General features: G+C 40.7%; 1 protein-coding gene across 1 annotated transcript; it reads right to left on the bottom strand.

Annotated features, from left to right (window-relative positions):
- Positions 1 to 87: 87 nt before the first annotated feature.
- On the bottom strand, positions 88 to 27,987 carry dhx36 (DEAH (Asp-Glu-Ala-His) box polypeptide 36). Its single transcript, XM_073493460.1, has 26 exons — positions 27,391 to 27,987; positions 26,530 to 26,687; positions 26,204 to 26,314; positions 25,838 to 26,063; positions 25,099 to 25,137; positions 24,773 to 24,943; positions 24,564 to 24,643; positions 20,656 to 20,730; positions 18,879 to 19,045; positions 18,692 to 18,773; positions 18,452 to 18,592; positions 16,558 to 16,663; positions 11,446 to 11,533; positions 9,888 to 9,943; positions 9,706 to 9,770; positions 8,988 to 9,131; positions 8,472 to 8,589; positions 7,379 to 7,477; positions 5,621 to 5,794; positions 5,399 to 5,485; positions 5,225 to 5,308; positions 4,975 to 5,074; positions 3,560 to 3,650; positions 2,165 to 2,285; positions 731 to 883; positions 88 to 651 (listed from the first exon to the last, which is right to left on the bottom strand). Exons 1-26 carry the CDS (start codon positions 27,679 to 27,681, stop codon positions 427 to 429), a joined length of 3,252 nt encoding a protein of 1,083 aa, XP_073349561.1. The 5' UTR covers positions 27,682 to 27,987; the 3' UTR covers positions 88 to 426.

The raw sequence follows: 27,987 nt of genomic DNA, 5'->3' as shown, positions 1-27,987 counted from the left end.
TGAGGACCACTGCTAAAGAAATTTTAACTTTTATTCATCCTGTAGCATTTAAAATCTCAGCCTCAGCAGGGCAGATGAAGCAAGGCGTTTGGTGATTCATCCTTTCTTTATTGCGCAGTCCATTAAGTGACATTTCTCAGAAACAAGCACAACCAGAAATGCACAAACTAAACAATAAAAACAGCTACTCATAGTTTTTGAACATGGATTGGTCCTTGCAAAATAATGACCGCAAAAAATAATAATTACGGGAGTCATTCAAGTGCGTAACTTTTTCCAGTGCTCTGGGTTTGCACCCAGGGAGCACTAAGATTTCCACCAAGAAGCATCATGAAGGAGGCCAGCTGCTTGTCATAAATAATCCCAACTAACCTCTGTGTCCAAGGATGCACTCAGTCATTTCCCAGGCCGAACACATGGCCTCTTCTAATCATCGTCATCATCGTCGTCATCGAAATAAATGTGTTGTCCTCTCGAGGCCCACGCTCGGTCATAGCCCCGATTGCCGCCTGCAGGCTTCTCCTGGGTGGTGATGAGGTCTACGATGGCTGTGATGACCGCGCAGTCTTTGGACTGACGGTTTTGCCAGTCCACCGGAGTGGGGTTGCGAATCTTCTCCTCCAGCAGAGAGTCCAGCTCTTTCTTTAAACTCTGTCGAAAAAGACAAGAAAGGGAGGTCAGCAAAATTACCTGCCTTGACTGGAGTACTGTTGATGTGTCCTTTGCTTACCTTGACAAGGTGAGCGATGCGAGCCGGGGATCTGAAGACGATCCACTGGTCGACGGCGACAGTCTCCTGGTCCCCGTCTTTCTGGATTGTGATGTCTCCTCCAAAGAACAGCAGCGAGAACGGGGACACCTCGGTGCAGTCGTACAGGAAGATCTGAGGACACACAGAGAGATGTCGATAACGCACGCCGACGGGAGGATTACAACTAACACCCTAACACGCGCTGTGACAGGGAGCGGCATCATTATGACACACCGCGCCCGACAGTTACTCTGTGGTGTGGGCTGAAAGTGTCCCATTAGTGGGGAGATTTTGAAATGTGTTTCAGTGCCTGTAGTGTGAGGAGAAATGTCATCATGCCCTGACTGTGAATCTCCTAAATGTGTCACACTGTTTTCCATCCATTTTCCTCCCATTGCTACACTGACAGCTGCTTATGTAAAGTAGTTTGCCTACTAATATCCAGAATGAGAAATAGCGAGAAAGACTGTATGCACATGCTCACATACTGTAACTGCCTACGTCTGAGGTCAAAAGCCACGGAGACTACATAAGCAGCAGACTGCGGCCAACAAAAGGTGTTTCAGCTTCGAAGGTAACAGACACAAGTGTGCGGTAGAGAAAGGTGGAGGAAGCGGGAAGGAGACAAGAGAAATAAAAAAGCAAGGAGACAGCAGGGACAACTGCTTTTGCCCCATGAATATGTAATGTAATGGACCACCAGGGGCAAGTGCGTCAGAAGAGATAAAGTTTAACGTCATCCCTCACTTTCTTTCCCTTTTTTTCTATTCTTTCTCCGTCCCTGGACTTCTCCTTTTGTCTCTCTCGCTCAGTAAACAAATGACCTTGACGATCTCACGATCTCAGAATACCTTTCTATATCACGGACAAAACTGCATAGCACCGTGCGCAAAACCACTTAAGCGCTACAAAGAAAAAAAAACATTTAATGGTGGGAATAATGACGGAGAAATCCAGCAAAACACTTTTCTTCATAACGGCGAAGGCAGCAAAGTGAGAGACAATGGCACAGGCGGCAATCAGAGAGAACATGAAAGGTGTTTTTCTGCAGGATGGTAACGTTCACAAAGAGACAGCACGGAAAGAACAAAGACAGATGGAAGGGAGGGAGAGGAAATGGGAGAGAAAGAAAAAAAGGTAGAAAGAGGGAGAGGAGAGAGAGAGGGCGGCAGTCACGGAGCCGCATTGACCGTTTTGCACCCCCCCTCCCCAACCACCACCACCTCTTACATTGTGTCTGGAAGCTTTGAAGCACAAGAGCCTTTGAGAGGGAGTTGAAAGGCAGTGTTTTAATCAAATATTCATTCAGTGTAAAGCTGGCGTGGCACCACGGCCAACCTTTAACCACTGGTCTCTCTCTCTCTCCACTCGTATACAACAAACACGCATTCAAACGACATCATTCCTACTCACGCTGCTCGTTCTCATCTTGAGGTGGTAGATGAGCCACGCGTAGTTGAACTCGCTCTCTTCAGCGTTGACCGATTTTGGGTGGATGTTCACCTTTCCATCAGCCTGGGTGTACACCTTTGCCCTGAGAAAGATAAATAGTCAGTGAAGTTAGTAAGATTTTAGGTCAAGAGATAAATGCCGCACAAACATTATAATCAAAAACAATCAAATAGACAAGGAGACGGATCTTGAACAGAATCCTGAATTTAATGGGAAGTTGGTGAAGTGACATCAAAACTGAGGTGAAAGTGAGTAAGTGTTGCTTCAGAGTTTTGGACTAATAGTAATCTGGTAATGGCATCTTGGCTGAAGAAGGAAAAAAGAGCGTAACAGTAGTCTGAGCGGGAGGACACAAAGGCATGGATAATGTTTCCCAAGTGCTTTGGAAAGCAGAAAAAAATACTTTTTTGGAAATGTCCATTGTGAGTGTGGACGCTTTAGTACGCTTCAAAGCTGTACAGAGATATTATTGTGGTCAAAATTATACAATTTTCACATCTACCCACTACTTGTGCACCAGTTATTGCCCAGGTAGTCTGATAATTTATCATCACCGGAATAAATTTTATTAAAATGAATCATAAAGTAGTTCTGGAAAAAACCCATCAGGTGCTTTTGGCTTGTTAATCCATGCATAAAGAATGCTTCCTGCCATTTTGGCACGTAGGGTACCAAAGAGATCTTATGATGCAGTTGGCAAACCCTCTCTGAACATGAAAGTAACACCGTGTTCCAAACTCCTGCACATCAGCCAGACAAAACCGACTGCTTGACTGTGGGAACAAGCTGCTTGTACCAGACAACAGTCAAATTTCGCAGCAAAACAAATGAAAACTGCTTCATGGAGCGATGCTTTCATTAAATACTGCGGAGCTGTGGTGCGGACATGTGAAAACTTACAACTGGCTCACCATCAAAGCTGTTAAGAATTACCTATGCAGAGGAAATGACCACAGCAATTTCACTGTGCGACTGGGTCTAAAGCTGTCAGTGAGACAGACAAACAAAAGTGACAGCCCTGCTGTGAGAGTGTGCGTCTGTCTTTTGCACACAAGTCACAGCCGCTGCCTATGACAGCTGCCCGAGGGCGGCTTTATGATGACTGCATTGATCCTCAGCTGCAAAAGCACCTCTGTTTTTGACGTTTTTCCTAACACAGTCCGTGCACAGCCTCAGGTAATTGTCCCTGGACCCTTAGAGAACTCTTACCTAAGAGGACTGACAAGGTATTGCAGCATGAAGGCCATTTTTTCCGTCTTAGGATCAATAAGAATGATTGTGTGCTTCTCCATCTTGTGCTGCACAGCCCTGTCCTGCATGTCTCTGTTCATCTCCCTCTCTGATAGGCACACTCACCCCGGCCTCTTTTTGCTGTGAGATGGTCTGATCATGGCCACCTTTGGGTACAGACCGGCTACAATCACAGCCTTGATTAACTTCTCGTTGTCTGGGGAAGAAAGTGAGGAAGGAACAAATGAGCACTGCTACATTTACATATCACATAAAATCTTCTACCACCGCTCCACAGCCTGCTTTTAAACCTTTAAACTGCAACGACTCAAAATCTTACAGTATCTTTGTCTAATGTATAGTCAAAATACTTCATTAAGATTAACACAAGACACAGTCACCTAACAAGTAACCAATGAGTCAGTGAGAAAACAGGTTTGTTTAGACAGTACGTCTTGAATATCTTGTTAAGTGAAAGTTTTGAAAACATCTGGTTTGATTTTCATTTTTCATTTCGTTTTCATGGATGAAATAAGCTTTTTTGATATGTCACGGTTTTTAAGCTGCTGTGTTTTTTGTAAAAGATGGATCATCTTGTTTCAAGAAAAAGACTTGATTCAAGAAGATAAATCTGTTTTTATTGGAAAACCTTGAAGTCAAAAGTCATTGCCCAACTCATACATCAGAAAAAATAGTACACTGCATTCAGACTCAAGTATTTGTATTAAGGGAGTGATGTGTCATGAATTGAAGAGGATGACATTAATGGTATAAAGCAAAAACCTTTAGTAGTTTTGCAGTGTCTAGTTTAACAAGGTAATATCCAGATCTATTTTATCTTGAAAGGCCCAAGTGAAAGAATCTTAAATTTAGATTAAAATCAAGTTGCTCTTGTTAATAGATTATTTAGTGCTTTCAAAGGAAGTTCCTTAATTACTTAATTCAAGTAAATGTCACTTCCCTCGCCCTGATAAGCAATTTGTCTTTGAGTTATTTTTAACTGGATACGAGAGACGCCTTTAAGGCTAGAGGACTTATTTTAAGCACTAGTATGTCAGTACAAAAACATCTCATTTCAAGCACAATATTTCCAACTAATTGGGATAATCTAATCAAAAACAGGATTCTCCACGCGGACAGCAGACTTTCAAAGAAAGGAGGGGGACTGGAGCACACACTGATAAATTTGCAGCCTTTAATAGTGCAGACGAGCCAACACGTCGACACTACTGTGTCTTCATCAGAGTCAGAGATATGGGATAGTCTTATATTAAGGTATATTTTAGTCTTACTTGTTTTGAGGGGGTACAGTTTTAGTCTTTAAAAAAAATATTTTTGTCTCATTTCACTGAAAACAATGGTGTGTCAGATGGTTTACATCCCCCTCAGTTATAAAAAGAGCAAAACCATAGTCTCAAAATAATCATTAGACCATTAGTCATTCACTGATTATGACAATAACATCAATATATTAAACATTACTGACATTATTGAACATTTTCTGACAGCTTCATCGCAGCCCAAACACTCTTCTTACTTACCTGAGTTGATGTTAGAATTGGGGTCTTTGGGGTCCTTGCTGCTGACGAAGCCTGTGTTCATTAGATGCTCAGCAAACTGGCCCTTCATGTTGTGCAGCATCTGAATGATAAAAGAACGAATTACTTCTAAACTGGCTGCATGTCCTTATCTGCCCGGACCTGAAAACGTAATCACTGAGGACCCGTGACTTTATTTTCAAAGCACTTCAGTGAAGAGCTCAGCACAGCGCTCACAATCAGCCCGTCTCACCTGGAGCGTATTGGCAGACAGGAAGTTGTCCCAGCAGTACTCCCTCTCATACCTGGCACCACGCTGCTTCGCTTCCTCCCAACCCTAGCCAATCAATGGATGATAAATTAAGCCAAGATCAATTCATACAGCAGGCAGAGATGAAAGAAAACCGACAGGTGTGGGGTGTTGTACCTGGAAGGCATTGACAATAGTGAGGTGGTCACTCTTGGAGTTTCTGGACAGGACCTTTCTTCTCATGTCTGCCATCTTCTCTTTACCCTGAAAGAGACGCATGTTTTTACGAACATTTCTTTAAGAAAGACTCTGCAGTGAAGATAGAGTGCAGCAACATGTTGAAGTGTGCATGTGTCGCTGCAGACGTAAGCTTTCATGTCAGTGAACTGAGTGCCCTACCAGGGGTATGAAGAAAGGGTCTTTGAAGCTGAGTGAAGCGGCGATGGTGAGCACGGGGTCGAGGCAGCCCAACAGAGCCCCGAACAGGATGAGTTTCCCGATGTGAGGCTCCACGGGGAGACGGGCCAGGTGGAAACCCAGAGCTGTCAGGTTCTCTGAACGGTCCAGGGCGTTCTAACACACAACATGCACACAAACTTAATCATCTGAGCTCAAAACAGGCTTTTTTTTTTTTTTTTTAAATAGCCACATAATAGTACTGTAAATGAACTGTGTGGGTTTTTTTTGAGTATTCCAATAGAGTTAGACTCCATATGCCTCCTTCTTTGTTTACCAGATGGTCATATTAAAAATACAAAACACTATTCATTCTATTGACTTCTGTGGCAAGGAAAAATATTTTTGCTGTTTTGGATCAAGAGTTGGATTAAGTTGTTCCAGCAGAAAGTGGCACAATCTTATAATGGAGTGTATGCCAAATAAATAAATCCTAATACATGCTTCACTCCTCAGTGGACAATTTCTATAAAGTTTGGGACCATAACTTACAACATATTGGACCTGTGCTTTTATGTTCCATTTTACAAGGTTTTCCTAAACTGACCCCTGTCTCTGTACCTCCTCGTCAGCAAAACCAGTTTTCCTGTAAAATTGCTATGTGTTTAAATATTTATTTACTTTTGCCTTTTTCTGTTAAAGAGGGTGGAGAGGGTTGGAGCCGGATATAATGCCCACTGTTATTTTTTCTTTTCTTGCTCTTACCTACTCATTCTGTCATTTCTGAGCTGTTTTACTCTGTGTTGTATATGAAAGAATGTAATAAATATATTCTAATTGATATATTCACATGAAAGGGAACATATTTCCCCAGATTGCAAAGCTCCTGGCTTCATTAAAGTGTAAATTGAATGCCTTTATATACATGGCAACGGGTTAATACAGACAAGGTTTTTCAAGAACTATTAGGTCGGTCATGCCTTTAATCACGTTGCCACATTAATAAAGTTTGATTTAGTTTTCAGGTGAGTTATTATTACTGTCTGGTAGAACACGGTTTCCACCAATGATTTTCACTGTCTTAGCCTTGTTAGCATGAAACATTGTTCATGTTCTTAATACTTAACTCTTCACCAGAAGATAAGCTTCAAAATTTTATGTGAAAGACATCTTTGTATCGTGTTGCTGAGATAACTACTGAAGTAAGCATGCCAACCAGCTAGTCATGGCCCATCCTGTCACATATATCCACTCTGAGATCCCAGTCTGGACTGGTAGCTGCATGGCTAACTGAGCTAACTAGCTAATGGCAGCTACAATTAGCAGCAGTGAGCGGTTACTGTGGTGCTGCCTCCTACTTTTTGGAGTTACCTTTGACAGGTGGTCAGTTCTTACATATTGCAGCTTTAAAGCTGAAACAATGAGTCGATTAAATAATTGGTTGATAGGCAGAAAATGAATATTCAACTATTTTGATAATCAATTAGTCAACAGTCATCTTTCAGGCAAAGATACCAACAATGCAAAATTCCAGCTTCTGAGCAGTATCGTTTTTCTTCTTATGTGAACGGATCATTTTGAGTTTCGATTGTATAAACGAGCTACCTGAAAACATTCTTTTTCATTTTAACAAATTGCAATGAGCATTTCTTACCATTTTCTGACATTTTATAGAGCTAACAATAACCCTAACCCTAAAGTGAACTGTTGCTCCTGGTTTCTTTTTAACATATCATTAAAATGCTCTTTACTCTTTCTTACCAGGTCTGTCAGGTTCTTGATTGCCAGGTTGACGCCCTTTTCAGTGGGAGCATCCAAGGCTTTCTCCAGGAATCGAGCTATAGATCCAAGCTTCAATATCTAGGCAGCACACATCACATTACATCACACATTTATCAGCAAAACTATCTCTTGTCATTTGTGACAAATACTTAATTGTGGGCAAACCCTCTTCTTGTTTACTCAAATTGCTGTTTACAAGCTGTCTGTGACAAAACAACACCGTGCAGAGTTAACCACATTAACATTCTTCTCTAAGTGGCTGGGCTTAGCACAGAATTAATGTGATGATAAAAGATGAGACTAAGAATATCCACATTCTCTAATTGTGTATTCACCTCCACATCAAAAAGAGATTTCTAAATGTACCAAACATCTCTCTGTGACAAAGTAAGGAAGCATTTCTATGTCTGACTAATAGGCTGGTGTTGGAGTGTTTGTGCATTAGCAGAGTGTGCTGAGGGCTAGCATGTTGACAGTGTTTCTCTCACTTTAAGGACAGGCTGATGCATTAGTCCGCCTCTCACCCACTAGCTTCACAAAAACCACATTACACACACATACTCAACTAGATCCAGCTGAACCCGTGGAAGACACACTCAAACGCATATCCAATAAAGCCACCGGTGTGAACAATCACCGCAAACACTAGATCAGAGTGAACTTTGGCTTAATGTTCCATTAGCATTGGTTGAAATATGTCTGAGTGGAGTTTGAGGATTTATAAAGAGAACGTAAAAAAAAGAGGAGGGAAAAAAATAGTAAGCAAGCAAAGAAGAGATAGTACAACGCTCAAAAGAGAAGCGATTATGATGTTCGGCTAAAAGAGAGAACAAGAGCTGGAGAGCACGGGGGCATGAGTCAGCCCTCAGTGTTCATCCCTCTTTCTCATTAGGCAGGAGAAGCTGTAACTCAACTCCAAAGACCTAAAACAGAAGCACTGTCCTGATCCTCCCCTCCTCCTGCACTCACAAAACTCATTCACAGCAATATCGTCCTCATCTCAACTCCCAACCAAACATCTATTTGTCTCTCTCCGTCTGTCTGTCTCCCTCTCTATCTGCACACACACAACCTTGATCTGCAGGCACAGCTCCTCCAGCGGCGTCCTCATGATTTCCGGTAATTGATAGGCATCCAGCAGGCTGGCCCTGAGACCGTTGTACAGATGATAGCACTTCCCTGGACACACTCTGGACATATGCGCAGAAGAAGAGAGGAAGCAAAAAAAGGGTTATGTGTTTCATCAGTGCTGTGACAGGTGCTTAATCTAAAATCAATGGGATGAAACTGCACTCAGTAAGCAGCTCCTGCTAATTGGGCCTTGCTCCACTTTGATGTCAGAGCTTGAGGTCACAGACTGGAGACAACATGGGAGTTGCTGCAATTTGCCTTTCTCAGTGTTAACAGATGGGAAGGCAGGAAGGAGAAGACTGACAGAAAGCTGAGATGGCGAGTAGAAGGAAAAAATAATCCTCCCAGATTAGCATCACATACCCAGAGGCGCTAACATACAGCCTGCCCTCATTATCAAAAAATCAAGAAATACCCTAGCGTGCAGACAAACACACACACCAACACACACACACACCTGCCGGCACGTCCTTTTCTTTGCTTGGCGTTGGCCAGGCTAACCCACTCTGCCGTCATAGTGCTGATGTTGTTGGTGGTGTCGAAGTTGGTCTCCTTAATCTTGCCTCCGTCTATCACATAAATGACGTCATCTATGGTGATGCTGTGATGAAGAGAGGAGAGAGAAAAATAAAGAGGCAGACAGAGAAAAGAGGGAAAGATATGAAAAAAGGGGCTTGAATAAAGACCAAATCAAAAAGGAAAAAAAAAAAAAAGCACTTCAAAGCAGTCTGTCAAGAACGCCTGGCTAAGACTCACACACACGCAATCATTCAGAAGTAAAAATAAAATTTAGCCCTTCAGTAGGTTTAGAGTCTATATTTAGTGGAGTGATGTGAGGGGAGTGCTGGCAGCTTCTTAATTTGCTCGGTTAGTGTGTGTGAGATGCATTAACAAATTGCCTGTCAGAGTCTCAGTCTGTTCCATCGGAGCCAATGTGACAGTGTTCACAATCAATCCTAGAAATGTATGCTAATGGGCCTCAAATCCGCTGTTTGTATTAATGACTGGGACCGGCTGCACTCCACTTATGCACAAAAACACTCAATAGAGTGTCATCATTTTTCTCTTTTCTTTTGTACAATCTCACTAGAAAGTAACAACCAACAACACATTTTCAAAGGGAGTAAAACTACAAAGGCTGGACAACACAAACAAGTACACATGCATACAAATACCTGGTCTCCGCTATATTGGTAGCAATCACAATCTTTCTAACTCCAGGAGGAGGCCTTTTGAACACCTGAGATGAGTGAGAGGGAAAGATTAGATTGGTCTTTTCTGATATTGGAAAGGGAATAAAGACACAGACAGACACAGCCAGAGGGACGGACAAAGAGAGGAACCGAAGAATGCTGACCTGCGTCTGATTAACGGTAGGCATGAGGGAGTGCAAAGGGATGATAACGAACCGGTCTGAAACACAACAGGACACAAAAGAGAAACTCAAACAAAGCACCATTTGCAAACACAAGAGACTACTGCGAGTACTCGAGGCTGCGCGATTATGTCTAAAACTATTACCTTAAATATCCTTGCGAATTTATTTATTTAATGTATTATTCATCTTGTTATTTTGTTATATGTAAGAATACCGACTTCGCTCTGACATAGTATTTCATTAACACTAGAAGAACAGTTCAGTTTTAGGAAATCCGACAGATTGAAAGATCCCCTCCAGTCATGTTTTATGGCTTTATAAAAACACTCTGCTAGAATAATCATTTCAGTTTGATATGATTTTCCACTGAAGCGTCTGGAAAAACCCAGAATCTATGAATATGGAAGTATTGTTCATTTTGATATCTTAATTTCTAAATAAAAGATGTCTGTACTTTCAGTCAACTCTCAGTGTTGGTGCACTGAGGGTTTCTAAGTGTTCACATCACAGTTGTAGGCCCATAAAATATCTAGTAATTAATTGTAGCATTTTTAAGTATTTAATCGTCTTTAAAATGTCCCACACTGGTGAAATTGTCCATCACAGTTATCTAAAACCTGATGATGTCCATCAGACCTTTTTAGTTCATGTACATCAACTACAGCCCTGATTACAAAAAAGTTGGGACGCTGTGTAAAACATGAATAAAATCAGAACGTGACCATTTGCAAACAAACTGTGTTTACCGACAACGGTTGTACAAACTGTTCCTGAGCTCCTCGTCTCCTCTATACCATCATGTGTTTCACAAAGTGGTGAACCTCGTCACATCCTTGCTTGTGAATGACTGAGCATCCAAACAGGTGTTTTTGGATTATTCCACAACTTTCGGAGTCTCTGGTTGCTCCTGTTCCAACTTGTTTGCTGGCATCAAATTGAGAATGGATAGATATTAACAAAAATCAATGAAGTTTATGAGGTAGAACGCTGAATATATTGTCTATATCTTTGTACTGTATTTCAATTCAAGAAGTATTTGGTGGCATTTGGATAAAACTGGGCAGTCCATGCAGAAGAAAGGCATACATATTTTTGAAAGTGGTGCTGGAAGATGAGAGCAAAACCACCAACAACCAGAATGCTGCACCGGACCAATACATCGGTGATGTACTGCAAGTTGTAGGGTGCTTGTTTTATTTATGGCTCAGAGTCCGTTTTTAAAAAGCAAACAGCAAGTCGGTCAGCTAGTAACAAACACTATCGTATCACAGCTAAACAATACACTAAAATAAGTTGTTGGAAACATTTCGGGCAAGAAATACACAATGAATAGGACTGTCATTCATATTTGATCAGTGCTGCCTTGTTTTACAATATGTGAGTGTTTTCAGGCTCTGTTTTCACAGTACAGAAACAATATGGATGACAGATGAGACATTTCACATCACGTCGGATTTTTGCTGGCAAAAAAAAATGTTTTTTTTTATGATTTATTCTCCAGCATATGAAGCTGCATGTTACTGGCAAGTGTGTTTACCTGATCGGAACATCTGCTGAGCCATGAGCAGGTCATTGAGAGTGCTGATGTTGTCCCAGCCAGGCAGGAAGACCAAGATTGCTCCTTCCTGTCAGACAAAGACATGACACAACACTTAGCAGCTGAGAGACACAAACACAAAAAACAAACTGCCAAGGGAGATAAACAGCCATTAGGCCGAGTCTCAGCAACAACTGAGCCAAGTGGACGGGGTGCCTGTGTCCTCAGAGGAGCCGAGCCAAGCCAGACAGAGACGACTTGCCCCGAGCTTCCAACCTCCACATCCAGCCACACAATAGGCCCTGACACTGCCTGCCAACATCATTATGACAACAACAGCTCACCCCTAAAGGACAGCCTCTGCTGCACATTAACACGGAGAAAGTCTCAAATTTCACAAAGCAAGCGAAAAACAAAACCAATTAGTCACCTGGAAAATATAGAGACACACGAGTGCAAGCTGAGAAAACATCAGCAGGATAACAGGTGATGGTGACTAATGGAGCTGGAGGTATTCCAGTGAGAGCAAATGAGCCGTCTGACAGCGATTGTGAATGGGTGACCACTTAACGTACAGTGCAGGAGGTGTCAGCCACTCGGCCGTACAAACAATCTCACATAATGCTAAAATAAGATAAAGAAGCCTTTAATGATTAATGAGGAGCGACTCTGTTACTGTAGCAGCAAAGAACAAGATACAGAGAGTCAAACAGCGAATTTCACTAGATTGCAAGACAGAATATTTAAAAGATTTACTGGGAACAACAGATGCTTGCAGTCAAGTCAGTCAAGTTTATTAAAGCACAATATCACAAATGATGCCTCAAAGGGCTTTGGTAGAATAAAAACAGCAAGCAGCAACATTATCAAAACACACAAAAACATAGAAAAGACAAAAACTAGCAGCAGCATTGGCAAAATATACAACGTACAGAAGAGAGACACATATTTATACAAAAAAGAAGGTGTAACATGCAAAATAGGCTACCTAACCATGCCCATTACCCACACAGTCTGTGTAAAAGTTGGATATCTGAATTATTTAGTGCAGACTAAGTGAGGCTGAGGGCTCAAGCAAGAAGATGTGTTTTGACTTTAATTTTGAAAGAGTCGAATGAGCTAGTTTCTTGAATTTAGGTAGGAAGACGCTTACAAAGAGGAGGGGAGGAGAACACTCATACACAACAGATTTACACATGTTAATTATTTAGGGTTGGGTACTATTTGAAGATTTTCACTTTTACGTCGACAGCCTATCAGGACCATTGTAGGAATAAATAAATCATTAAATAACTAAATAAATAATTTAATATAAAAGCCAGGGGAGATCAATTGGCAAGAAAAACTCTTTTGATTGTGTTTTTTGAGGTGCTGTCTTCTTTTTGATTTTTTTTTTTATGTGGGGTATAACTAACATATATATATGTACGTTGCAATTTGATTTAGCAATAAGGACATATGACTTGTGATTCATGACTTTAACCCAGATTATATGTTATATATCCAAAGGAAACTGCATGTAACCAGCGATAGCCTTGCATCTTTCCATTGCATTGTAGTTCCTGATGCACCAAAGCCATCACCTGATCCAAATCAGTTATTTTCTTCTGAATAGGCCCAGTTCATGACAATGTCTCTTCAAAGTCCGGATGCTTAAAGTAATGAAGTGAGAGTTCTTGTCTCAGATTTATAACTTCGTAATCTCAGAGAAGGTTCAAGTTGTTTTTCTTATACATTTGTTGGTTTTTTTCTTGTATATTTACAACTTTTACCTATGAATATTTCATCCCTCCACTGGCTCTGTATTTTATTTTTATTTTAACCTAACATGGCCCTAATACTCCATCATAGGTTACCAATACAAAAGGTACAGATTGTTTTTTTACTTTGATAAAATGCCAAACTGCTCAGTGTATCAGTGTTCAATGTGTGTTGTCTTAACATAAATTGCCATTCAATAACTTTCCAATAAATAAAATACTGTCAAAAACGGCTATGTTTTCTTGTCTAGTGATTTAGCGACAGAAATATCTGATCAAAGGATTATGATGCCAAATTTGGCAGTTGCTCAACACCCACTACTGCAAACACATTTCAGTCTGTACTCAGAAAGTAGTGAGGATTGACACCCAGCTCTATCATGTTTAAATACTCACATAGTCAAGAGTTAGATACAAAAGAAACAGGATGACTTCAAAGGTGTTAAGAAGTGTGTGACTAATCCTTGACACAAATATGAAGGCTGCAATTAACAACATACGCCTGCAGATCAGATTGTGCAAAGCAGACCAGAGCAGCATTATGCACCATGCTGAAATGGTCAGAGATAATTCAGCTTAGATATCAAAGAAAGAAGAAGGGATTTAAGAAGCTCTAAACTTCAGAAACCTGAGCAAAATCCAACTTTTACTGTATGCTATGATCAATGGGGAAAAGTTTCTGGAAAATGCTATTTCACCACATCAAAGACATATGTACAAAAATATTCTCAGGATAATATTAAGCTAGTATAAACTAAAAAGGACTGCAAGCTATTCATTTCCTGAGAGGGAAGAGAGATAAAGAACAGACATAAGAAGTAGCTTCTGGGCTCTGAGGACCCCTGCCTTTTAATTAAAGCTAATTATTATTACCAGTACCTAACCACCGGCACCCACATGGGACTGTATGTGTGTGTTAATATCTCTGCATGTATGTGTGTGTGTGTGTGTGTGTGTGTGTGTGTGTGTGTGTGTGTGTGTGTGTGTGAAAGAGGCAATGTGCCTACTTACAACCTGTCTAACAGACATGTTCACACACATGAGGTGTAGAAAAAGGCTCTGATTAATTCAAACTACAAATCATCTACCAGCACACTGAGCTCTCTAGTGTTGGCCTCGCACACACACACACACACACACACACACAGACACACACAGACACACACACACACAGTTGCACCCAGCAGGCGTTCATTAATGCCTGCATGTCAACCCCCTAGGTGTCTAATCACAGACCCCTGCGACATAATTAACCAATCATCACAGTCGAAGGCCTGGCAGGCGGCCTGTATCCTCAGTTCAGAACGCCGTCACAGCAAATCAGCAAGTTCCCCTCTCGGCCGTTTGACAATGCCACGCCGAATCAGCTGGTCGACTGGCTCAGGGTGGCCGTGACTGATAGAGATACGGCTTCACGAGGGAAGGGATAATTATTCTGTCTATCTGCGTTAGTCACTCCTCATTCTGGGCCTGTCTCTTTCTTCAGTTCCTCTCTCGTAAATGTTTTTTACAAACGGCCACAAACTAACAAATATGTGAAATAGTTCCACTTTACTTGGAGAAGTGGGTGCATCGGTTTTTCTTCTTCCTTCAGTTCTAGCACTGTTTTTCTCAGGTTGTCTTCCCCTCCATTATTCTCCTTTTAATAGTGACAATAGGCTACACTGAACAGTATTGATTGTGATATTCTTTTCCACTGTGCAGCTCTGTTTCACACATGTTGGCACTGGTCTACGTGACTCTGTGAAAAGAAACTGATGGAAAAACACAAGAAACGTGCTGCAAATATAAATTTGAACGGTGAAGTTACTGAAATAGTGACTACATTGCAACATATTTGCTCTGCTGTCATTTAATCCGCCCTAACATCTCCTGATATGGGAAGAGTTCAGTTATATGTCACTGGATTTACTGAAAAAGTAAAACATTCACACAAAAGAGAAGTTTCATCTCACTTAGTGGACATTATACTTTATATCACCGAAACTGAGCACTGAAACAAAGGAAATATAAGCGAGGAAATGTAACAAGAACTGGAATGAGAAAAAAGGAAATAGACACGTGTTGGGAGAGCATCTGTTCGATCACTCATTAGCACAGATCAGCTGCCAGGATCTGTGTTATTTCCTCTGATCTAATATATTGCTCTGCGTTTGGAAGATAGCCCTCCTGTTCCTTCCATCTGCTCTACCTAAGAGTCTACTACACTCCTCTCCTTTTTTAAGTTTCTACGTCTGTGTCAACTATCAACTTTATCTGATCTGAAACCATCTTCCACATGGACCACTGCTCTGTCGGGAGATATAAAAGTCCAACGACGTAAATCTTAAAGTATGCAAGAAAAGTTTTAGTCAAACAAGCACTAAGGGCTTTTGGACTACTCAGGCTCATAGAACAGGTTCCCTAGAATCCCATTAATTTTTTATTTTATTGTTTATTTCTGCAGGGACAGCTCACATTATTAAAAGTATCTGCAGAAGAGTTAGCAAGCAGCTAATTCTAAGTGCTGTATCGTAGGCAACTGGACTAGTTTCAGTTTCTTGAAGACATTTCACCTCTCATCCAAGAGGCTTCTTCAGTTCTAACTAACTGGAGAGGAATTTGCAGGCTTTTAAACTCGGTGTGGGAGTGTCCTTACAGAGTCGTTAAGGACACGTGTGAGCTCTGAGTTTCAGAGTCGTTAGGGCCACTTGCGGGTTGTTGACTTAACCGGCCTTCATGTGGGTTGCTAGGGCTAGGTGAGCTCAGGTGTGAATGGTTGTTAAGCTGTCTGGGGCTCACCCACAAGTGGCCCTAATGACTCTGAAACTCAGAGCTCACACGTGTCCTTAACAACTCTGTAAGGACACTCCCACACCAAGTTTAAAAGCCTGCAACTCTCCTCCAGTTAGTTAGAACTGAAGAAGCCTCTTGGATGAGAGGTGAAACGTCTTCAAGAAATTGAAACATGTCCAGTTGCCTACAGTACAGCACTTATAATAACCAAGACCTGGATGACTGAGAACCTTCATCAACATCAAGCAGCTAACTTACATCTGTTGTCTCAAGGCAGGTAGAGGTAGATAGAAAAAAAATAGAACAAAAAATACACTATATAAAAACAGTGTAAAACATACAAATGCATTAGTGTGAGATAACAATAAATAGAATCATTGGTGGTGATACTTTTGGGCTGATATTTAGCCAAATCTTAAGGCTGGTTTTAAACAACGCAAAGCTTCCTGAGTCACTAATGTTTTTGGGGGTGCGGGTAATTTCATGGCTGAGGATTAGAAATCTAATTTGAGACACCAAAAATGGTTGCCACTTGCAGACAGCTGCCCTGACACCAGACACACGAAGCTGAACCCACCTCGTCATTGAGCACAATATGGCGAATCAGTGCCAGGATCAGCTCCAGGTCAATCTTGTCATCGTCGTCCAACATCTCCAGTGCTTCAATGGTGCTGTCAGAGTATCTGTAAAACATGGGACACAGAAGAATACATAAATATTCTGGGTATATGCTGGGTTTGAACCATTGCAAATTACTTGGTCAGATACATGAAAGTTTGCAAATGTGGAAGCAGTGCCGTTGATGTGAGAGTGAAAGGTCATTAATCAGCTCATTAGAGTTGTGAGAATGGCGCCTTGTCAATGTCTGTGTGGTGTTAAACAACACAAGTATTTTTATGGCCCTGGAGTTGTTCACCAAAACAATTGGAAACTTATTCCAAAGAGTGACAAAAAAGACATTTACATTCTGCTATTCAGCCAGGATTCAACACAAAACATAAATCGGTGTTTCCTGTGGATTTATTTTGGTTTGAAGCTTAAGCTGGTGTAATTTTTCAGGTGTAATAATACCCAGCCAGTGTTGAGCACAAAATGTTTTCTATTTGGTTACATGCTGGGTTGAGCGTATCAAACTATCAGAATTCTGTCAGAATGACTATTTCTTTTTCATAGAATATTTTAGTATGTTTTCAAATAAATGGAAAGATAGCAAAACACTGCAGCACCAATATCAAAATGCATTGCACCTAGCACGGACAACAAAAACCTATAGTTTAAAGGATAGGTCCCATTAACAATACTCAGGTGCCCATGTGAACATAAAACAGCTTTGGCTTGCTGTAATCATTCCTTCTGTTCACAGACGCAATGAAGATCTTTCAAAATAGGCTTTTAATGTCAGTGATGGGGGAAAAAATCTGTGCAAAAATGTATTCAAAAATGAATCTGGAGCTAATATGAGGCTTCACATGTCCAAGTTAGACAAATGACAGTGCATACAGCCCCCAGGCCTACAGTCTTTTTACAAAATTCCCTCTTTTTCTACTATGCCTCTACTGCAGCTCAGTAAGGAAGGAAACACAAAGAATGCATTTGTCAGTAAGTACTGTCACTTTGGAAGATACCCATTTTAATTGTTTAACTGAGACTGATGTTAAAACGTCAGTATGAACAGAAGGGATGATCACAGGCAGAAAACCTTGTTTCAATCTTCATAAAGCCATGGAGTGCTAAATAGCCCCTAACCTTACATTTACCACTTGAGCCTGAATTACACTTGGGCATCAAGGACTTACTGTACTTGCATAGAGTGTAGGAAGGCAGTGTAGGTGCAGTGTAGGAAGTGATCTATAATTCTGCCTGAAGCTCTCTGCCCATCGACCGTTGTAGCGCTGTCATAACATGATCATGGCGCTGTTTGTGGTCAGACACTTGAATACACTTTCTACAGAACTTATGTTGACATTCTCTTACAGCAAACAGCTGTGATAAATGAAGACGAATGTTTTCTGACTGTTATTGAGAAGAGGACGACATCTTAAGTGAAATGTTGAGGCAGTTGCCGGAAGGAAAAGTGCAAAGTGGCAGTTGCAGTGTTTATATAGGCCACTTTACCTAAATGCAGTTCTATTTTTGAAGAGAAGCAAATAAGCTACAACATTTCCGTTTTTCATACTTTAGGAGAGACGGTAGCCACATATGGCGAAGCTTCAACACTTGCAGATGTATAAATCAGCGTTAACTTGACAAATCTCTCTTAGGGTCAAGTTTTCCGAAAGCACTCAGCCGGCTCTGTATTCGGCTTTTACACACTCGAGTGTCAACTTGAGGTTCAAATTCACAAAGAGAAGTGAGTTATTTATTCTAAACTGTGAATGTCACACAGCCAAATCCTCCCACCTCAGCAACACATCTATCAACCTGGCAGCTGCTCTGCCAATTTATCTACCCTTCTGTTCTCACTAACTCACCTGCCCTGCAGCGTGCGAGCATAACAAGGCCAGCTCTCCTTGTATTCAGTCTCTTTCTCCTCCTTCTCGGATCTGGCGTTGCGTCCGTGCCAAAAGTTTCTCTTCCATGCGGGGCGACGGTCCTTATTCTTGGGTTGATGCCTGGCAAACACACACCAACCAGTTTACATAAGACCCTAATAAAAGGGATGTAGTGGTACCATTTGTCTTTTTGTATTTGTGTCTGTGCATGTGTTTTACCTGGTCATCTCCAAAATGTCCTCAAGTAGGAACTCTTCCACTGGGAACGTCAAACCAGGGATGTGGATCATTGGACAGTTGCCTAAGAGTGTGACACAGAGGAAGGGGTAGATAAGAAGAAGAAACCAATTAAATTGCAAGATTACTGTGGAACAAGGTTGAGTGTGTGATTTGGTGGGTTGCATACCAAAATATCTGGAAAATTTCTCTGCGTTGAGCGTGGCACTCATGAGGATGACCTTGAGGTCATCGCGGATGCTGAGCAGGTCCTTCACGATGATGAGCAAAACATCAGACTGCAGGTTTCTCTCGTGGATCTCGTCCAACACCAAGTGGCTGACACTGGACAATAATCTGACATGCAACAACAAAAAACAAAAAACAGGGTTTTAATGGTTTACGTGTGCGGCTGTATGTCCTCACTTGAAGTATGGCAATAAAGATCATGTTTTTAGTTTTGTTTATCAAAGTGTTTTTCTTTTCATACTTTGCTGCATGATTGTTGAACCATGACACTTTGATGCATATTTTTTTAAATTTTTGCTTTCTTTGGGTGAAATCTAAGCAATATTTATTAAAGGCCACGCCCATTTCTGAGTAGAGATTTGCAGCCAAATCATATTTTTTGGGGAAAAAAAAAAATTTAAAAAAACGCTGGATCCCATCAGCAGTTCATATAATCGAATTTTATTACATTTTATTTTCATTAAAAAAAAAACAAGAATTTATTATTCTTAATTTTCTGTGTCCAATTGTCTATTTGTCCTTTTGTGTCATTTAGTCATGTGTTTATTTGTAATTGCCTGTATCAAAATAAATCAATAAATAAAAAAAGTTTTCCCCTCACATTTTAAAAGATGTCATCTAATCTTAATTTTACATATCAAGCTGGTCCAGTAAAACATGTTGTCTTATTCATAAACACAGAAAACACAGATTAACACAGATTCCAAAAAAGTTGGGACAATGTGTAAAACATAGATATAACAGAATGTGATCATTTGCTAATCCTTTGGACATATTCTTAATTGAGAACAGTACAAAGACAATATATTTAGGGGCAACAAAAGACTGGGAAAGTTGTGAAATGTTGAGCATTTCACAGGTAAACAGGTTCATTGGCAGGTGTTGGTTATGATCAGTTATGAAAGGGGCATCCTGGGAAAGTCAGTCAGTCACAGGCAAGGACAGGGCATCGTGAAACACACGATTGTGTAAAGGATATTACTACACAGGCTCAGAAACACTTCGCAAAACTGTTGTTGGTAAACAAAGTTAATTTGCAAATGATTGCATTCTGTTTTCATTTACATTGACATTTCCCACCTTTTTAGGAATAAGGGTTGCACTCTGTGCTTATCAGTACAGCAGTAGTCCGTAATGACGAGTCAGAAGCATCTGAAAAGGTTAATGAGTCACTAAAGTGATGGCTTGAATCAAATAGTCACACCATGACTGACAAGGGTAAACACAGCTGAGGTCCACGCAGACTGCCAGCTTGTGAGCCAGCTGCTGTGTGAATTTACCTGAATCCTAAAAAAGTTGCAGAACTTTATCAGACTGCTGTAGTCCTGAAATGACTCTAACAAGAGTCGTGCCAATTGTGAAGGAAGCATGAAGCAAGACAACAAGAAATGCTGGCACCCTCACTAAGTCTCTGTGTTTCCTCTGAAGACGCTCAGAATGCAAGGATGAGCAGGCAGGGATGAGTCAACAAAAGCCCTGCGTGCGTGCGTGTGTGTGTGCATGTGTGTGTCTTCATTTCTCTGCCTGTGAGAATGGGGACCCATACTAATGCTTCTACCACAAATCATTGGGGATAAAACAGAGTGACACAGAATGGTGAAAGGACAACTGGAACAGAGATACAGACAAAAAGCCGGGAAGAAAAGAAAAGCTGGTAGAAGATGTGATGAGGATGAGGATGAGGAAGCAGGGACAGATGTAGGTGGTGGAGTACTCACGGGTCTGAGCGAAGCCACTGAAGAATAATGCCTGTTGTACAGTACAGGACCGAACCTTGTCTCCGTGGTAACCGGCTGAGAAACGGGAGGAGGAAAGAAAAAAAGACTTTACATTTCCCAAATGACACAGATTAAGACGAGCACAGTGTCCAGTGAGGACAAAGGTTGCCAGAATGAATCCTGGGTTTCTCTGCTAATCTTCCTACATTTGTGTATGCAGCTGTTATAAGACTATATTTCTCTTTCTTCAGTTGGTTGTTCAAAGATTATGCAAAGCCACTATATATCGATGCTCAGCGTGGACACAAAAGTGCACATAAAGCTGAGATTGAAGTTGCTATAAAAAGTTGTTGTTACAAAAAAGGCTTTTTTAATAACTAATGTAACTGGTTGTAATAGCCACTTAACACTATCTTTATACCAGACTTAACATAAGCAATAGTCAATGATGAAAGGTTTCTCCATTGATAGCAACCATGGAATGACTTCTCATTTATTTCGATCCCAAACAAAGCTGAAACTGCCGCAACAAAAGCTTTAATGCCTCACTCATGCAAGTTTGATATTTAATAATTGTGATATTTCAGGAGAAATAAGACGAACAACAGGAGAATAAAAACACATCAAACCATCAACACACCAATGCAAATAACCAAAGCAGTGAAACAAAAAAAAAAACAGTGGGACTAATAAAACCTTACTAGGGCTACAGGTTGTTTTGAAATGTCCAACCAAGAGTCCACAATCCAAAGACTCATCACTTGCTGTCATAAATGACAAAAAAGGTGCAAATCTTAATATTTAAATTTTTGCTTGAAAAAGTTTACCTATTATCAAAATTGTTGTCAATTAATTTTCTTTCAACTAATCTAATTCAAATTCTAATCAAACTGTTTCAGTGCACTGATATCATTTTAGACAGAAACGTTTATTGTTAAACTGTAAAATGTCCAGTGTTTGATAACTACATCTCAGGGATCACTGCAAAAAATGTGTGTATATTGGCCTATATATTGATATTGGAATGTTTCCTCCCAAATATCAATATGTCGGCATCAGCTTTGGCCCCAATATATAGATACTAAAACAGCAAGCATGTTCATTATAAAGTGAAAAGAAACTACTCAAGGAGAAGCTTGCTGGGAGCCAGGTGCCATGGCTAGATTAACCTCAGGGCAAATAGGTGCTTCTGGACCTCTATGAACCTCCCAGTCCTCACTCTCTGTGCAATATGTATAGTTTTTTCTATACTGCTATACTACCTGGAGACAGGTTTGCTGTGTAGTTATTTGATTAAATCACAAATTAGTTTAGTAAAACACACATGTAAGCACAAACTTCAAATTACAATTTATTCAGTGACCCTCTTCCACACACAACCTCAAGGTCCGGTAATAAAGCAGCACCAACCTTAATGCCCCAAGCAGTTACTGGTGCATATTTTCAAACATCTTTACAATTAAATCAAAAGCAAAAAAAAACAGTAAGCATTGAACTTTCAGGGTCCTGGAACAGCTTAATGCTTTGTCTGTTTGGTACTGCAACTGTGCACACACACAGGTCCAGTCATCTTTTTATTTTCAAGTGAATAATGACATAAATATCTAGATTGCGGCTGAGAATCTTTGGCTGTGTTACCTCCTAAAAGATGAGTTTACTCAGTGATTAGTAAAACTACAAATAACAAATGGGCTATTGTCATGTATAAAGGTGATGTTCTCCAAACATCCCAAAACACACAAACACAACTTCTCTACCATCTATGGCTGTTTTGAAATCTCATAGCTGAGAAAGATTAGGAATCACATTTACTTTATTAACCCTAGGCAGCTTCTTACTTTATAGGACATTTATTTATACAGTGGCTGTCCGCAGAGACTGAGTCATGAGGACTACTACATTGCCTCCCTGCAGATGGAAATGAAGTTTCTAAAGAAAAAGATTAAATGTGTTTTGGCCAATTTGTACTCAGTTTTCAAAGAAGCGGACGACCAACTGAGAGACATAAGAAAAGTTAAGACAAGAAGAGTGTACTTTTTTATATTAGTTGCTATGTGGGGGTGCTGGTGAATCAACAGAAGTTAGACACATTTTAAAGAACAAATTTCTTCTGCATATACCCACTGAGAGACAGTGGTCTCTCTCAGTGGGCAGTGACAGCAAAGCAGCAAGCTTAAAAAGATGCTTTTCTAAACCGTCAAGACTTATTCAAGGTCTTTGTTACAAAGCACTACTTTGTTGTTTTTCTTCTTTCTTCATTGTTTTAGGGAGAGCTATGAATCACAGCAACGGTAACTTCATAATAAAAAAGCATAAAACGATTTAAAAATGGTCTTAAATTCACAGTCTGCCACCTCTTTTATGTCCCATTCTTTGACATTCAGTAATCATTTTTTCTCCATCTGTTCGCTTCTCATTCCCCGTATCAGTCTTCCTTCATATCACACCTGAGTTGCCTCTTTCCTCCCCTCTTACTGCACCCATCTAATCCTCTCTCATACGCCATACTCTATTGTATGTAATTCACTTTAGATTGCTGCACCCTCTCATGACGGTCAAGTACCTTTCCCATCTAGCAATTCTCATATCTTCTGCCCCTCAAAAAAACTTGACACCTGTAGTCTTCATCCATCCCATGCATTTCCATTATCCATCTTAATTCAGCCCATACATCAAGAAACACATTTGTGATACATGGATCAAGCAAATGCAGTTCATGTGAAATCTCATGTGCATAAATACCCAAAAAGAAATCACATTTAGAGGTACATCTGCTTCTTTCGAAAGACTGTGAATCAAACATGATCCTCAGTAAAGATAACTGCACCAAGGAAATCTTTCATCAAACGCACAAAGGCTGTTGGCTTCATTTTATTCTTCAACCTTGCAGGAAAGCTAACAGCAGGCTTTTCTAAAGTAAACAACCAGACAGAATTCTAAGAAAAACAGCACCAGGGAAGGAACAGTCACAGGCTTTGTGCTGCAACAAAATTCCTTCAAAAACAAAATAAAAGGCCAATCAGCAATGCCAAACAATTTCTCAGGCATGATCAGATTATTAACACTTGCAAAGCAAGACATGGCAAATGTACCTGCACTTTTCTCCACCAAGGCAATTTAAAGTTAAGGCAATAAAAAGACACACATAAATGTTGCAGTGCAGTGGAAGATATGAATAAATGTTCCCACGTTGAACTTAAAAAAATAAAGTCCTGATGCAAAGATTTGAGAGCTGGAGCTCATCTCAGGTTTTTAGGTTTAGTTTTGACTCTGGGGACAGTGAGCAGACCGGCCCATGACTATCTGAGATGTCTGTACGGTTCATAACGGGGCAGCAGATCAGAAATTGTATTTTCTCCTCTAAACCGTTCAGTGCTTCATAAACCAGCAGTCGTATTTTAAAATCAATGTTGTGATTCTCTCCTTCAGGACTCTAGCAGCAGTGCTCTGACTCAGCTGCAGCTGTCTGATCGACTTTTTAGAGACACCTGTAAAGACAGCATTACAGCAGTCGAGCCTACTGAAGATAAATACATGGACATGTTTTTCTAAATCCTCCTGAGACACAAGTCCTTTACTCTCGACTCTTGACTACACCAATATTTCTGGCCTGGTTTGTGGTCTGCAACATTAGCGACTGGAGGCGAGCACTGACTTTGAATCATTATTCTGTGGGTCAAAACACGTTTTGTTGTATCTTTCTTTACTGGCTGACATTTTGGCACATCTAATCACTGATTTGAATGCACTCACTCAGCATTTATCTGGGACCATAGTAAACCGGTGATATCCTTCTAGAAACTCATCACTGGCCATTTCTTTTGGTTCCCTAATTACTAAACCAATAGCTATTTTAGCAACAATGTGCTTACATTTTATACAACATATGTCTGAAGAGACTTCCTTACCTCTGCAGGCGGATTTGATAACCACAAGAATTTCCATTCCCTACACTCTCTGCCCTCTCTGCTGCTACACGCTCTGCTACCTGTGTAGAAGGACACACAAACAAAAATATTACAATCACCATTGTGAGAAAAACACTCATCAAATGTACATGACTGAAAAACAATGCCTAATCATATCACAGCGACATACAATCCAAAAGAGTACATACTGAGATGGCACTGATGCGACGAGGTTGCGTGCAGACCACACGACACATCGAGCCAACGCCTCGATTGATGTAGTCATCTAGGATGAATTGGGTGACTTGAGTGGTCTTTCCACACCCTGTTTCGCCACTCACCACCAAGACATGGTTCGAGTTGATCAGCTCCACCAGCTCCTGAGGACGAAGAGATGGAAGCAGGCGAGAGAAAGTGAAATTATGAGATGAGAAGGAGGGTAATAAGATTTCAAATTTGAAAAGGGAAAAAGTCTGATTTGGCAGAAATGGTGTGATTCGTGAAGCTTTAAGAGTGCATGAAATCAAAAACGTACCTCTTTCTTCCCGTAGGATGGTAGCTTTTCCCTGAATTTCTGAGGACAAAAAATGAGCAAAAAGCAAATGATCTATCTTTACAACTTGAACTGAACAAAAAAACAGATTCCATGTAGTGGTTTGGCAATAATTCAGTAATTCCTCTCCATTCACTGAGTGGAATAATATGACATTACAATACTGTGATGCTGTGAGTCATCTGCTCTGTAAATTCATGTTTAAAATATTTAACACTATATATAAAAGGAATATTGTGATAATATCTCTGTGATTACAGAGATGTTAGTTCACCATATGGCTCAGGTTTAGTCTGTGTTAGGGTCTTGTACTAGACTGACTAGAGCTGTAAATATAAACATCTGTTGACCTGTAAATATCAGAGAAGCCAACACAGCAACAGATTCTTACAAACCAACTGGCATGTGTTATTCATTATTGAGACACAGACGCTCTGCATCATCACCAATTATCCTTTTGTTGTCGTGTAAATTATACTCCACTGTTCATTGCTTTAGTGACTTAATTTGCAGACAGAAATCATCATGCGACTTTGTAATATCATCTAAAAAAATATCAAATAATCAAATTTGCAATAAAAGTCTGTCACAGTGGACACTGTATAGGCAGATGATAAAATCATTAATTCAACATAATTAATTGTGAGATAAATGCAGGCAAGGCTACAGGGCCTATCTTAACTTTTACCGGTGTATACACAGAACTAATCATTATACTCACTAGCATCTCTTTGTACTTTGGATCTGATTTCTTGCTCTGCAGATCTCTCTGTAAGCGCTCGTCCAGTGAACTGTCTCTGCGTACTTCCTGAAATAAAAACTCCAGATCCTTGTCTTTCTTTCTAAGTTCCTCTTTGTCCTCCTCCTGCTGCTGCTCCTGCTCCTGCTGCTCTTCGTCATCCCACTGGTCTGGAGTCTCGTCTTTAACGACTGCCTGAGCGAAATAACTAAACAAATACATTTAAGCATGTAAAAATCCACAATATACAAAGTAGATCACCAGACAATATTGGTTGAGTTGTGACTGTGGCATGAAGCACCATCAAAATATTAAACTCTTAAACTCTTATTTTGTTTCTCAAGTTACCGTTGTGATTTGTGAGCTGCTTTCTGGCCTGCATTATTTTCTTCCTCCTCTTCCTCATTTTTGATCTCGATCTTTATTTTCTCCTCTTCTGGCTCATCCCCGTCAAAGAAACTGCACACAAAAGGTCACAACAACAGATGAAAACTAGCCTCTTGGCTAATTCTGGCATATTTACAGCAATGTTCATCAATATGCACTGTCCCTGACAAATAAAATGAATAAATAAATAAACATGTAAATTAGAGTACTGACACTCCAGACACTTAAGATTCTATCTAGCTTTCCCATTTGCATTATTGTAAGCTAGAAATTATAGCTGTTCTTACCAGTGACCACCGCTATTTGCAGCTGCCCGCCAGTTGCCAGACGTAGAGGCTCTTGTATCCCAGCCGTCTCTCGCTGGACCAGGCTGTTCACTCTGGACTGAGTTAAGCAGCTTGGTGATGTGCTGCTCTCTGGCCTCGTCCATCTGGACCACAGCTCGCTGCACACAGACAAGGGAAGGGGAAAGGTCCTTGCATTTAGCCTAACCAGATGTGATACCATGGCTTGGTTTGAATAAATCTTTCCAAATGTTGTAAATCGTACTACAAATGTTTTCCCACTGACAAATCCCACTTATATCCCTCTGAAACTATGAAATCCATATAACAGTAATATGAAATGCTTCTGATATGTTAAATATGTCTGTTCATTTTTTCATTTTAATAACAGCTGGGTGATGACTTGCTCTTTCAGCACTTTATAACATCGGTGGTATATAAATGACGTTTATTCGCTTTAAGGATCGAAACCAGTTCTGCCACCTTCAAACTGAAGATGCCCATACAAAACCCAGTAAAGGAAATAAACAACTGTAGGTTTTCCCAATGGTATTATTGTGGAGATGGGCTAGTTCAATGAATCAAAAACTAACATTCGGGTAAGGTTTGCCTTTTGTAGGTCATTGTCTACCCAGTGTTTCAAGATCTTGGTGGCTCACTGCCTCGCTCATGTTTGCAAGATTTTGCCCACAGATCAGCATGCATTAAATCAGCCTGTGCCCCACACTTTACAGTTGACACTTAAGTTCAGAAGTACTAACTGTTTACTTATACGTCTCTCACATCTGTGTTGAAGGTCCTGATCTCTGTTTCTAATACACTGACACTGTGCACGCGACAAGAACAACCAAACAGAGTCCATACCGATCTCCGGTCAGCCTGTTTCCTCCTCACGGCTCCATATCTTGCGTACCACAGACCAATCTCCCGGCCCTTCAGGTGTGGAGGAGGACGGTCCCGTTGTCCACCTCCACCTCCTCCTCCTCCTCCTCCTCCTCCTCCTCTATCCTGGTCAAAGTCGGTGCTGTGTCCCCTCGAGCCTCCTCCGCCTCCTCCACCTCCTCTGTCCCATCTCTCCCTGCTTCCATCTCTGTAGCCTCGACCTCCTCTTCTGCCTCTTCTCCCACCTCCTCCACCGCCATATCCATAACTCATCCCGCCGTCGGGAACAAGCGGTAGTAGCACCAAATGCTGAACCGCTGTCAAGATAACTGTTAACCGGTATAAACGGTGTCTTCAACAGTTAACGTTAGCTACTCGCTAACGCTAATGTTGCTCAGCTAGCTGTTGGATGGATTTGTGGACCAGAGACTGACGTTAAAAATATGAAGCTACACCCACGTAGCTACTGACCGTTCATTTATTGATAGCTACATGTACACCTTAAATTTCGGTACAATAATTAGCTCATTAAACAACAGCAAGCAGACGCTGCTGTCAAAATGCAGCAGTTTGTGTGCA

Source organism: Pagrus major, chromosome 2 (genome assembly GCF_040436345.1).
Source record: "Pagrus major chromosome 2, Pma_NU_1.0".
In the NCBI taxonomy this organism is placed as follows: domain Eukaryota; kingdom Metazoa; phylum Chordata; class Actinopteri; order Spariformes; family Sparidae; genus Pagrus; species Pagrus major.
The sequence above is the reverse complement of the archived record's forward strand: the minus strand, read 5'-3'. Positions and strand labels throughout refer to the sequence as shown.

What these genes read in the sequence shown, in the direction of transcription:
- dhx36 (XM_073493460.1), bottom strand. Translation starts at nt 27,681, where the DNA reads ATGAGTTATGGATATGGCGGTGGAGGAGGTGGGAGAAGAGGCAGAAGA. An exon ending in GCAGCTCACAAATCACAACG is followed by an intron (nt 26,064 to 26,203) that starts GTAACTTGAGAA and finishes GTATTTGTTTAG; the next exon opens with TTATTTCGCTCAGGCAGTCG. An exon ending in CAATTCTAACATCAACTCAG is followed by an intron (nt 3,651 to 4,974) that starts GTAAGTAAGAAG and finishes TTTCTTCCCCAG; the next exon opens with ACAACGAGAAGTTAATCAAG.